Raw genomic sequence first — 12,842 nt, 5'->3', positions numbered from 1 at the left:
AAGTTCTGCATTTTAAATTAGCACAATATTCAGTTGTTACTTTTCAGTGCTGAATAAAACATGACTCTTAATCATCCTGCCATCTGAATTCATTTCTCTCTTTGATATAGTCCAACATAAGATCTCTTTTGCTGCCTGATGATAGAAACATGACATTGGTGACTAACAATGTTGCTTAAACTTTCAGTTTTCTAGTTTTTGGAACAGAGCTTGTCTTACTGTGGTTGTACATGCTTATTAATTTGGCATTCCAAGAATTGTGTAAAGAGGACACACCTCAGTCCATTACCCCTCAACTCTCATATCATACGAACATGCACATTCCTCAAATATGACAAATTAGTGAGTCTAATAGAAACCTGACTTAAAGGGAAAACATCTGATATCTTGAACAAGCTAGTAAAGTTCCTCAAAGTCAAATGCAGCATTTTAGTGTTTATATTTTTTGTTTATATTTATTTTGTTAGAAGTTATTGTGCAAAGCTTTCATACAAAGCCTTCCTGTTTCTTAGGAGCTTGAAAAGACTTCAGATGGTTCAGTTTTGAAGGCATGGAGCCGTAACCCTGCTGTTGAACGCAGGCTGAGGAGAGGTCAGGATCGCTCCCGCACTCAGCCCGTCACCTCAGAGGAAGTGGTCATTGCTGCCACGTAAGTTTTATAGTATGTGACGTGTTCAATAATTCAGGTTAAGGGCACAAAAATACCCCAAATATTTCCATTTGTTAGCTTCAAAATTTGGCAAGATATAAACTACAGTTCAGTGGTGTGTCTGTAACCTTTTTAAAGGGGTGGTTGATTGCGATTTCACTTTTTTAACGTTAGTTAGTGTGTAATGTTGCTGTTTGAGCATAAACAACATCTGCAACAAGTTGCGGGCTGAAAGTTCAATGCAAACGGAGATATCATCTTTTAAAATTCTGGCAACGGCTCATAGGGACTACAATGGCTACGTTTACATGCAACCAAATAATCCATTTGTAATCGTATTGAGGGCTCAATCGGATTGAAAAACCTTCATGTAAACACCTTAATCGATCCGATTGGAATGAAATTTCGATCGGATTGAAGGGGTGGTTTATTCCTTTTCTAATACGATTAAGAATGCATGTAAACACTACATTCAGATTCATCAATCGGAATGAATTCAGTCCGATTGAACCAAAAATTGTGCATGCAAATGTAGCCACTGAGTTACTTCCCGGGTTTGTGACATCACAAACCCCGTCCCTGGGAACATGCAACGAAGGGGGCGTGGCCATAGAGAAGAGGAAGAGTTGTTACCATGCCGTTAAAACTAGGGGTGCAGGAAAACATCTATTTATATATGAATCGCGACTCTGTCTTCTAACGATTCTAATGGATTCACAAGTTCTAATCATGTTCCTCGTGTCGCCCTGCTGCACACGCTCTGCTCTGCATCTCTCTCTCTCTCTCTCTCTCTCTCTCTCTCTCGCTCTCTCTCGCGCTCTCATTCAGATCACCAGCTCAGCTCAAGTGTTCCATTTTGCTCTGCTCTGCCTCTCTCTCTCTCTCTCTCTCTCTCTCTCTCTCTCTCTCTCTCTCTCTCTCTCTCTCTCGCTCTCTCTCGCGCTCTCATTCAGATCACCAGCTCAGCTCAAGCAATGAACTGTTCCATTTATACACTCATTTTCACATAGCCATGAGAAGCTTTATACATGGACACGCGTGCGGTTGCCGTACTGTATTAAAGCTTTAATCTGGATAAAACCGTGTATTCAAAGCTAACAGAAGCAGTAGCATTTACAAATAACAGCGTATCTAAATGTATGAGACAACAACAACAAACAGAAAAAATACCATTAAGAGCCGTGCTTGCACAGGTAGACGCACGTTAGAGGTGGTTTAGCCAATCACAACACATTGGACTAACTAACCAATCAGAGCCCATCATGCATTTCTGAGGGAGGGGCTTCATAAAAGCAGGAAATGATCAGCGCGTTAATAGGAGAAGGGACAGAGAGGTGTGGAATAAAGGTAAATTATGTGAAAAATGTATGTGTATTTTTAAAAATGAAGCATTAACACGTTAGACTGCACCCCATAAACAGTCAAGCCTAGAAAAAAAGTCAACCACCCCTTTAATGGTTTTGAAGGAAGTCTCTTTATATTCACTATTTATTTGATCAAAAATACAGTAAAAACAGCAATGTTATGAAATTATTACAATTTAAAATAACTGGTTTCTATTTTAATAGGCCTATATTTTAAAATTGTATTTATTTATTTATTTGCTTTAAACTTCAGTGTCACGTGATCCTTTAGAAATTATTCTAATATGCTGATTTCATCCTCAAGAAACATTGTTTAAAACTGTTGTGCTGTTTAATATTTTTGTAGAAATCGTAAAACTTTTTTTCTTATTTTTTGATGAATAGACTATTCAAAAGAACAGCATTTATTTTAAGTATAAATATTTTGTAACAATGTAGAAGTCTTTATTGTCACTTTTGGTCAATTTAAAATTTAATACAATTATATATTTTAAAAGAAAAAAGTTAATGATTTCTAACTGTAGTGTAAGCATACATACTGTACATGTATCAGTCAACAAATTAATCAGTCAGAAAGAGCTTTATTGCCAAGTATGTTTGTACAAGGAATTAGTTTTGGTGACAGAAGCTTACTGTACATAGAGACAACAACCACACAGATAACCAAAGTAAAGAAATGTGAATAAAATGCACAAATGTCTATATATATATATATATAAGTAAACAAAAATAGACAAACATTCTATGCACAGGTGTGCTATAAATAGAATAGAAGTATGTACACTGTTTTTTTCCTTTAAATTCTATCCCTTCCTTTTCTTTCGTGTGGTGTATGTAGCTATGATCTCTTTTCTTCAGTTTCCTTCAGTTTTTTTCCTGTGTCTCTGTTTCTTTCCTTCTACTCTGTGTGCTTTAAAGTGTCCCTGACCATTTGTCACAGTCCGTGACTGTACAAACCTCTGTAACGCGTGTTCCTAGTCCCACTCTAGTCAGCAGCTCTGTGACCAAATCCAGGTACCCAGGACACACATACAGACACTCCCATGGGTGTGTGTGTAATACAGGCATGGTCACTCTGATCAATACTAATGTTTGTCACTGAGAGCTTGCATGTTCAAAGATTTGTCTTTACAAAAATGTCTCTATTTCTTTAGATTCATGCATCATTGCATCATCATGCATCATTGAGATCCCTTGGCAAAAACAGAGAAACAAATAGACCTAATTAGCATAGCTGCTGTTCCAACCAAGCAAAATTGATTTGTTTAACCCAAGCTAAAGAAGAATAATGTGCATTTGATCGGATATAACTGCAGTACTAGATTATGAGATGGATTATTTGAATGCTTGGCCAAAGAGATGTGTCTTTATTCTAGATTTAAACAGAGAGAGTGTGTCTGAACCCCGAACGTTATCAGGAAGGCTATTCCAGAGTTTGGGAGCCAAATGCAAAAAAGCTCTACCTCCTTTAGTGGACTTTGCTATCCTAGGTACTACCAAAAGTCCAGAGTTTTGCGACCTTAGGTAGGGTGACCATACGTGCCATTTTCCCCGGACACGTCCTGTCCAGGATTTCTATATTGCTTTGATTCAAAGTACCTCGAGAGAGTTTCGAAAACATAAGGAACCAATGTCATACAACGATCGGTCTGCACACGCAAACAAAGCCAAACCCTATATATTTTAGGCAGTATAGAAATCCTGGCCAGGATGCGTCCGGGAAAAATGGCACGTATGGTCACCCTACCTTAGGGAGCGTGATGGATTGTAGCATGGTAGAAGACTAGTTAGGTATGCAGGAGCTAACCCATTAAGGGCCTTATAGGTAAGTAATAATATTTTGTAACTGATACGGAACTTAATAGATAGCCAGTGCAGAGACTGTAAAATTGGGGTAATATGATCATGTTTTCTTGACTCTAGCAGCTGCATTTTGGACTACCTGTAGCTTGTTTATTGAAGATGCAGGACAACCACCTAGCAGTGCATTACAATAGTCCAGTCTAGAGGTCATGAATGCATGAACTACTCCAAAAATGTTTGTTTTATTTACAACTTTGAAAAGTCAAATTAAGAACCAGCACCATCTTGTGGTATTTTCAGGCCAATACAGATCATTAGTTTGCGTTACTAGAATTAAGAGTGAGAATTTCAAAAGCACACCCACAATTTCATGACTACAAATAAACTTATCCTGATCATCACTGACTTGTGTTGAGCTATAATATGTTATTAATGTTTTGTAAGGTCATGAAATGGTAACAGTTGTTAAATGCGTCTGAATTACTTGTGAAAGTATGACACATTGTTTGGAGGGATTCGAGTCGTCGCTTGTGTTTTTTTGCTTCATCAGCAACATGTTGAGCATATAAACTGCATGACATCTTTATCTTCACATGCTACTATAATCTTAATATGAAGAAATGTTTTATTTGTCCTTGAAAATATTTAACACAGACTTTTATTCATTTGTGTTGATAAATGGACTGCTGAATGAACAACACATCCAACATGCTTTATTCATACTGTAACATGAATCACGATTGCTTGTATTTTCTATGCATGCACGTGTTTAATCCAAGTTTATGTAAGTAGTTATTTACACAATGTTGTGATTCTTTAGTATTATCATAATTATGTATGATAAATACAGACATGCAGCCCAGCCTTTCAGGTGATATAATGGAATTAATATGAAACACATTGAGTGTTCCTGAACAGTCTGGTGTTGATGTGCCCTACAGCTTGCAGGCTTCATCTCAGCAGAGCTCCACGGTGAGGGAGCAGGCCAGAGAGGTTCGGCTGGCTCAGGAGGCAGTGGAGACGGATCGAGCTCGCCATGCATCTCCAGGGGAGGATGGCCAAGAGGAGCCAGATCTTTCCACGCTCAGTCTGGCAGAGAAGATGGCACTCTTTAACCGCCTGGCACAGCCGTCCAGCCACGGCCTTCGGGGCAGGGGAGACACTCGGTCACGTAGGAGTAATGCTCGCTACCAGACTCAGCCAATCACACTAGGAGAGGTTGAACAGGTATGTAACATTTCTGTCTCTTCATTAAACACTTAGACCATGCTTATTCATGTCGCAGTTGAGAATTGTATCAGTTTAGTGCATTACTCATCGTGTAATTTAAATCATGAATCATGACTGGTCATTAAATTAAGCACATATGGGTGTGATCTTTGGGTGTGCACATGCTTTTGGCCATATAGTGTATGTCAGTTAAATACTGGAGGAGAATAGAAAAGACTGAAACAATGAAGCTATAAAGCAAGTCAGAAATCGGGGGTTAAGAAGTTGCAGGCTGATCCTGAAATTACATACTCTGAGTAGGTACTTTTTTGTTTTTAATACTTACTTTGCAGCCTTAAAAATTATGTTCTGTATAGTATTAGTGTGAATGAAATCAGATGCATTATATTCGTAATATTGTCATTGTCGTGACCTACAGCAAAAGTTGCATCGCTTCACTACCATTAATGTTCTGTTTTCCACCTATTTTATGTTACATTTCACTGTATAAAAAGTGAAAATGAGTCTGTGAAGGGTTAAAGTACGTCCCTACAGTCTTTCAGCAAACTTTCGAAAGCTAATGTGATTGTTTTTTTTGTTGATTGAACAGTCAACACCCAGATACACAACGATGTGGGGTTGTTCAGTTAATCTATAATAACCATATATTTATATTGTGTCGTTAGACTTTCACATTTTTAATAGGTCTACTATTATTTTGGAAAATGTCATGGAATTTTTTCTTATCAACCGAAATGTTTAGCAATATTGTTATTATATTTTTGCTCATATTGCCCACTCTTACTGTGTACCCTGATTTAAGTTTATTGGGCATATGTTGAAGTATTACATCCACAGACATGTAATCAATCTTAGTTCTACACACACAGACACATACAATTGAACATTTAAAGGGGTTTGTCTCTGATGCAGGATGATTCTGATTCTGAGATGTTTGACGAGGAATCGGAGTTCTCAGAGCTTCTGAGTGATCTGGAACATGTGAGGATACCCGAGTCCTCTAGAACTGTATGATATTTCGTAGAAACCAAGGTTTTACTCAGCCTGCAGTAAAACCATTTTCCCGTGTCTTAGAAGCAGTTGTCCTAATGCTTCAGCATATATGTCCCTATGTGCCAGTAGGCTGAATTCAGGCATTTCTTTTAAGCATCTTGCTTAGATGATCGTACAACCCCAAAGAAGGCATGGAGGTAAATGCTTCTGTTTGTGAATGTAGTTCCAGATTGCTGGTAGATCAAGTACTGGCTTCGCAGTCTTTATGTGCTTTTGAAATGGAGTTGAGAAATGTTAACAGATATGATGTTTTGTTTGTTTATTGTGTTTTATGTATAAACATCATTAGTGCTGGGTTACTCTGCAAAGAAATTAGCTATAGTGTTTTGCTTTCTGTGATTAGAGAATGACTAAGCATGGAAAAATTGTGGGAAATGCACACTGGAATGTGTATATAATCAAGAAAGAACTATTTCTAATCACACATTTTTAGGGCTTTCTCACTTAGTTTGGTTAATTTAGACTTATATTAACACCGTAAACGTGCTGTTACTAAAATAATCGTTTCTAGCATCACCTGATCGAGTCTTGGCCCAACTGAAAACTCTGGGGTGGTTGTTTGTGGTGAAAAAGCAATATGACCCAACAAACCAAACTGTATTGTAATGCAAAATGTTACTTAAAAAAGATAAAGAGGTACTTTGCTGTTTTCAGCTGCAAAAAGACACTGCTGCTTTTAAGTAACATTTCCCACATACTGCCCACCTCTACTTATTATTGTTCATTTCTATACTTAGTTATGAATATTTAAATGGTCACACTCCATGCATTGTGATCAAGCAGTTCTCTAAGGAAAGTTGGTTGTGGTTTAGTGGTTGTCATTGAAGATGTTCTGTGTTGTTGCCTATGAAGACTCCCTAATGAATGAGTGGGAGGTTTTGAGTGCTTTTAGGAGAAATGTGTCAGTGCTGAATGCTTACTTTATTTGGAAATCAATGATCTTATTCTGAATGTACACCACAACTCTGCCTAAAGCCCTGCTGACACAGTAGTGTTAAATTTAATTGATTGTGTCTGTGACTCAGTGTGTCTGTTTCTGAGGGCATGATGGGAACAGTCGGGTTCAGTATATAAAGGGCATGGCTTTGTGAATGGTTTTGTTATTAGCTGATTTGATGCTTGCCTTTCAGCTACCGGAAATGCACTAAGTCAGCCTCTGATTAGTCAGCATGATTGACGTGTGTCTGCTGATGAACTGTTGATGAATGTGCTGTTTCCTGCCCATGCTGACTCACTTTTTGTTCTCATACCATCCCTCTCTCTTTGCTCTAATCTTTCTCTTTCTCATACTGTTCACTCTGAAATCTATCCTTTCCTTTTCTGCTCAAACTCTTCATCCTTCTCTTTTATTGTCCTCTTGTAGCTGCAGCCTGCAGGTGGAGCTTGTTTTGCATCCACCTCTACCTCGGCCCTAAGATCCTCAACCGTTTCCACTGAACATGCTGGTGACATCCACCTGACCATGCCCAATGTATCTGGCCCTGCCTACTATGAGCAGACCCTCTCCCCACCTTACCAACCTCAAACTGCTCATCAGGCCCCAGATGTGTTCCCGGTGGCCCAAGGAGAAAAGCAGTTATTGAGCATGGGGAAGAGGAAACTCCCCTCTCCAGAGAGCATGAAACAAACACCACATGCTCAACCGGCCAGAGACTGGGAGGAGTTTAAAGGGCACAATGAGGCTCTGGTGACCCCTCAAGACCCTTCAGAAACAGATGGAGAGCACAAGTCAAAGACAGCCATATCAGGTAGAGAAATATAGGTGATGTGTTTTTCTAAGTGGCACATCTTCTCATACGTTTCTGTACTTCAAGGTATTATTTAATTAACTCTTATCTTTTGTATTTTTTTTAACCTGTTTTTCCTAGTTAATAATATGGCAAGATGCTCTCTGTAAGAACAGTGCACATTTACTGATATATAATTAGACACATACAGTGAAACATGTACAAGTTGGTGAAGCATCATCCAATAAATTTTATTATTAGGGGAAATTGATGGACATAGTTGTTTATTTAGTTATAATTTAATTTTGCCTCACTGTTTGGGTAAGATGAGCCCCTAAATAGGACAGATAGCCCCTTGGGAAAGAAGTCAGGTCACAGCTGTCATTGTATATTTACTAAATATGCCAAATATTATAAATAATACTTCCAAGCAAACATTTAGTGGAGTCCGTAAGATCTTTCTATATGTGTATATATATATATATATATATGTGTGTGTGTGTGTGTATATATATATATATATACATGTATATAAAAATTCATACTTTTATTAAGAGGTGCTTTGATGAGTGTATGAAAGTATGGCATCTCTGAATAGTTTGTGTATTTTGTGATTTGATGATATGAAAGGAAGACAGCAGAGCAGTGCAATTCTTTAAAAAGTGTCATTAATATTTTTACATTTATTTAATTAAGGTCACTCAAATGGAATAAAATCATAACTGCCAAATCTCAAAATCACAATCTTAAAAAAAGTGAAAGATGAGTTATATGGAATTACTAAATGCCAATTCCAATTAATTATCATTTAAAATGTTATTTAAAATATTACTTAAAAATTTGCCCACTTAAAATTTTTGCATCTTACCCCAATGTTCTAATTTGACTGTTCCATTTCAAAATGGAAAAAAAATAATGCATATTTCCCTCTTAGACCTAAATTAATTACTGTGCCCACAATGTGCATCTTACTGTCTTACTCTACAATTCACACAGTCATATACTGTCTGTTTTTGGCTTGTTATGATGGTTTCCTGCAGTGTCTGCTGTACATGTGTTCTGTGCTGATATCAGTGTGACTTTACAAAAAGATTGGTGTGGATAGGATATGATGTGCATCTGTTCTGTAGAGTCTTCCTGTTTGGTGTCTGTCATTCAGGCTGGTGGTTTTAAACTTTTCCCCATTTGAAAAGACAAAGATGTCTGTCTAAGCCACATGATCAGAGCATGAGCAACAAAACTTCCCTTTATGCTTAGAAACTGACACTCATTTCCTGTGTTACATATTCATCAGTTTTACTATGTGTATTCACATGCTCAAGCGTGCATCAACTCTTGATGGGACTGAGTGTGTGTGTGAGAGAGTTTGGCTATGTTTGTATGTGTCTGGTGGCTCCGCCTGTCACTGAGCTGTTATTGATTGTATCACTGGGGCTACTCTAACCCTTTCATGTATCTGTGTTTAACAGATCTGCCTGTGCACACAGCCGCAGTACGTGCAGCGGCAGCTGTATCTCAGGGCTCATCCTCTTTACGGAGCGGCTCTCTCGCACCACACACGCACACAGAGTCTGCCGGACACCTCTTGGAGGACAACAGGAGAGAAGACGAGCAGGAGACTGACTTTAAAACAGAGGAGGGAGACAAGTTCTCAGACATCATGTCTGCCAGACAGATGTCCATCAAAGAGAGGTGAGTGTATGAAAGCATTAAATATCCAAAATGACATCTTTGAATAGTTTGGGAAGTTTATGATGTGGTGATATGAAAAAAAGTCAGCAGAATGTCATATGTAAGTGTTTTCTCTTGCATAGGTCAATGTATACCTATAGATGTATATTGAAAACCGATATCTTTCTATCTCTGTATAAAGCAGGACATTGTAAATTGTGTAAAACAAGGCTGCCTTAGACTTTTCTGTGTGTGTGTTCCACTTTGAATATTTGGGGAAAGTGGGTTGCACTGTGTGTATTTTGAATACATGTCAGTTTAATAATTCTATTTAGAATGAGAGCTGGGAGAAAAATTACATTAGAAATGGAAACATCAGATGCTCCAAGTCCTTGCACAACATTTTTGACTATAAATTAGGTCATTGTCGAAAGTAATGATGCTGCGGTAATGTCTTAGTGCCATCTGACTGCCTCCTTGTGTTGTGGTCTGACAGGAAGCACACAGATGGAAGAGGACCGATATTAGAAAAAAAAACTTGTGTAGCATATTCCAGTTCCATGTAACACTATATTGTGTATAACTCTGTATAGATTGGTTTGTTTAGTTTTGTAAGAGCTGTAATGCTGTGTCCGGTTTGAGATCAAAGTATTATATAACTGATGGGGATCTGTCTGTTGCCATAGTAAGCAAGTTATTCAAATTGATCAGAATCAGAATGAGCTTTATTGCCAGGTATGTTTACACATACGAGGAATTTGTTTTCGTGACAGAAGCTTCCACAGTTTAACAGAATGACAGTGACAGAACAAAAAACACAGATAATTAAAAAAAAAAAATAGAACAAGTAAATAAAGAATAAAAATATATAAATGGACAATTGTATGTGCAGGTATATTACAATAGACAGTTCTGTATGTACAGGTATATTATGTGCAAATTTGAGGTGTAAACTGAGTATGAGTGTTAGATAAATAAGTGTATGAGTGAATAAATAGTGTGTGTTCCACGGTTATTGTCAAGTGTTCATGAGATGGATGGCCTGAGGGAAGAAACTGTTCCTGTGTCTGGCCGTTCTGGTGCTCAGAGCTCTGTAGCGTCGACCAGATGGCAACAGTTCAAAGAGGGAGTGTACTGGATGTGAGGGGTCCAGAGTGATTCTGCCAGCCCTTTTGCTCACTCTGAAAAAAATAAAAAATTTAACAAGTAAATAAGGAATAAAAATATATAAATGGACAATTGTATGTGCAGGTATATTACAATAGACAGTTCTGTATGTACAGGTATATTATGTGCAAATTTGAGGTGTAAACTGAGTATGAGTGTTAGATAAATAAGTGTATGAGTGAATAAATAGTGTGTGTTCCACGGTTATTGTCAAGTGTTCATGAGATGGATGGCCTGAGGGAAGAAACTGTTCCTGTGTCTGGCCGTTCTGGTGCTCAGAGCTCTGTAGCGTCGACCAGATGGCAACAGTTCAAAGAGGGAGTGTGCTGGATGTGAGGGGTCCAGAGTGATTTTGCCAGCCCTTTAGCTCACTCTGGATGAGTACAGTTATTGGAGAGCAGGGAGGGTTGTACCACTGATTCGCTCAGCAGTCCGGACTACCCTCTGTAGTCTTCTGAGGTCAGATTTGGTAGCTGAGCTGAACCAGACAGTTATAGAAGTGCAGAGAACAGATTCAATGATGGCGGAGTAGAACTGTTTCAGCAGCTCCTGTGGCAGGTTGAACTTCCTCAGCTGGCAAAGGAAGTACAACCTCTGCTGGGCCTTTTTAACAATGGATTAATGACATAAAGAAAACCACTCATCTGCATATATACAAAAAATGTAGCCACACTTGAAAAGAGTTTAAGGCATGTCAGTGAGCATGGAAAATGCCTATTTGTTGTTGTTGTTTTTTTTTTTTACTTTTCCACAGAGATAAATATGCAATATTAATTTCTGTTTGTCATGAATGTTTAGTTACACAATCACAGTCAAAAGTTTCAACACAGCTAATTGTTCTTCAATATACCTTTTTTTTTCTTCTTTTTTTTATATACAGTGGGGAAAAAAAGTATTTAGTCAGCCACCAATTGTGCAAGTTCTCCCACTTAAAAAGATGAGAGAGGCCTGTAATTTTCATCATAGGTATACCTCAACTATGAGAGACAAAATGAGAAAAAAAAATCCAGAAAATCACATTGTAGGATTTTTAAAGAATTTATTTGCAAATTATGGTGGAAAATAAGTATTTGGTCAATCTGGATTTTTTTTTCTCATTTTGTCTCTCATAGTTGAGGTATACCTATGATGAAAATTACAGGCCTCTCTCATCTTTTTAAGTGGGAGAACTTGCACAATTGGTGGCTGACTAAATACTTTTTTTCCCCACTGTACGTAGATATACATTTGGAAATTACAAATATACATTCTGGATTGCTTTTCAACAGTATTGAAGGAGTTCCCAAGCATGCTTGGCTCTTGTTAGCTGCTTCACTATCTGGTCCTTCTCATCCAGGGCTGGATTGGTAATCGGGCATACCGAGCATTTTCCCGGTGGGCCGACACACTTAAGGGGCCGACAGAATGTTTTTTTGCCGAAAACCATCATGCAGGGACAGCGAGCAGCCAGTGGCCCATTGGTTTGTCTCCTGTATTGACAGTGTAAACATTCAATCACAATGCACTTTTTAGACGGAGCGACTAAGTATTTTGCTCCGACTATATAAAGATCGCATCACCCCAGCTTCTTCCTAGTCGGCTTTTCCCACGTTTTCACAGCAGATTTATCAAGAACAAGCTTGCTCTGCGGTAAGTGATGCTGGCCAAAGAGCAAGGCAGGAGGAGAAGAAGAGAGTAGTTGAATTGGTAAAGTGCTTGATAGGGACTCGCAACGGAGGCAGGAATCTAACCTATCCTAATGTGTGTGCGCGGCTGCGCACCATGAGTGTATTTGTAAACACTTTTTAATAAAACATAAATTCGTCCCCCGTGATTTTTTAGCCAAGTCAAGTGTGTTCATAGAGGTTTCCATGGGCCAATGCGAATAAAGCTAGATTTAAATAAAAAAAGACACGATATTGTCGGACCTGACATTTTATTCTTATCCAAAACAAGATGTGATATGAGTGTGATACATAGGCTACATACATACACTACCAGTCAAAAATTTTTAAACAGTAAGAAAGGATCTTTCCAATAGAAAGATCCAAAGATTAGCATTTATCTGAAGTAAAAAGCTTTTGTAACTTTATACATATACCATTCAAAAGCTATTATTTTTATTGAATTTTTTATTGAATTTTTTTGGGAAATGATAGAAATTAATACTTTTATTTAGCAAGGATGCTTTAAATTGAT

The 12,842-nt window shown here is 38.0% G+C and overlaps 1 protein-coding gene across 4 annotated transcripts in view; it reads left to right on the top strand.

Moving 5' to 3' along the window:
* The window catches only part of LOC107584371 (supervillin-like), a 61,065-nt gene that overhangs the window by 26,059 nt on the left and 22,164 nt on the right, over positions 1-12,842 (top strand). For all 4 annotated transcript variants that reach the window (XM_016270953.1, XM_016270951.1, XM_016270954.1 and 1 more), the window contains 4 exons: positions 513-649; positions 4,758-5,043; positions 7,463-7,847; positions 9,296-9,518. In XM_016270953.1, coding sequence (XP_016126439.1) covers positions 513-649; positions 4,758-5,043; positions 7,463-7,847; positions 9,296-9,518 — 1,031 coding nt within the window. The remainder of the gene's footprint in view (positions 1-512; positions 650-4,757; positions 5,044-7,462; positions 7,848-9,295; positions 9,519-12,842) is intronic.

This window comes from Sinocyclocheilus grahami, unplaced genomic scaffold, assembly GCF_001515645.1.
Source record: "Sinocyclocheilus grahami isolate Dianchi unplaced genomic scaffold, SAMN03320097.WGS_v1.1 scaffold59.1, whole genome shotgun sequence".
Lineage (NCBI taxonomy): Eukaryota > Metazoa > Chordata > Actinopteri > Cypriniformes > Cyprinidae > Sinocyclocheilus > Sinocyclocheilus grahami.
This window is presented reverse-complemented; position numbering and strand designations above follow the sequence as displayed.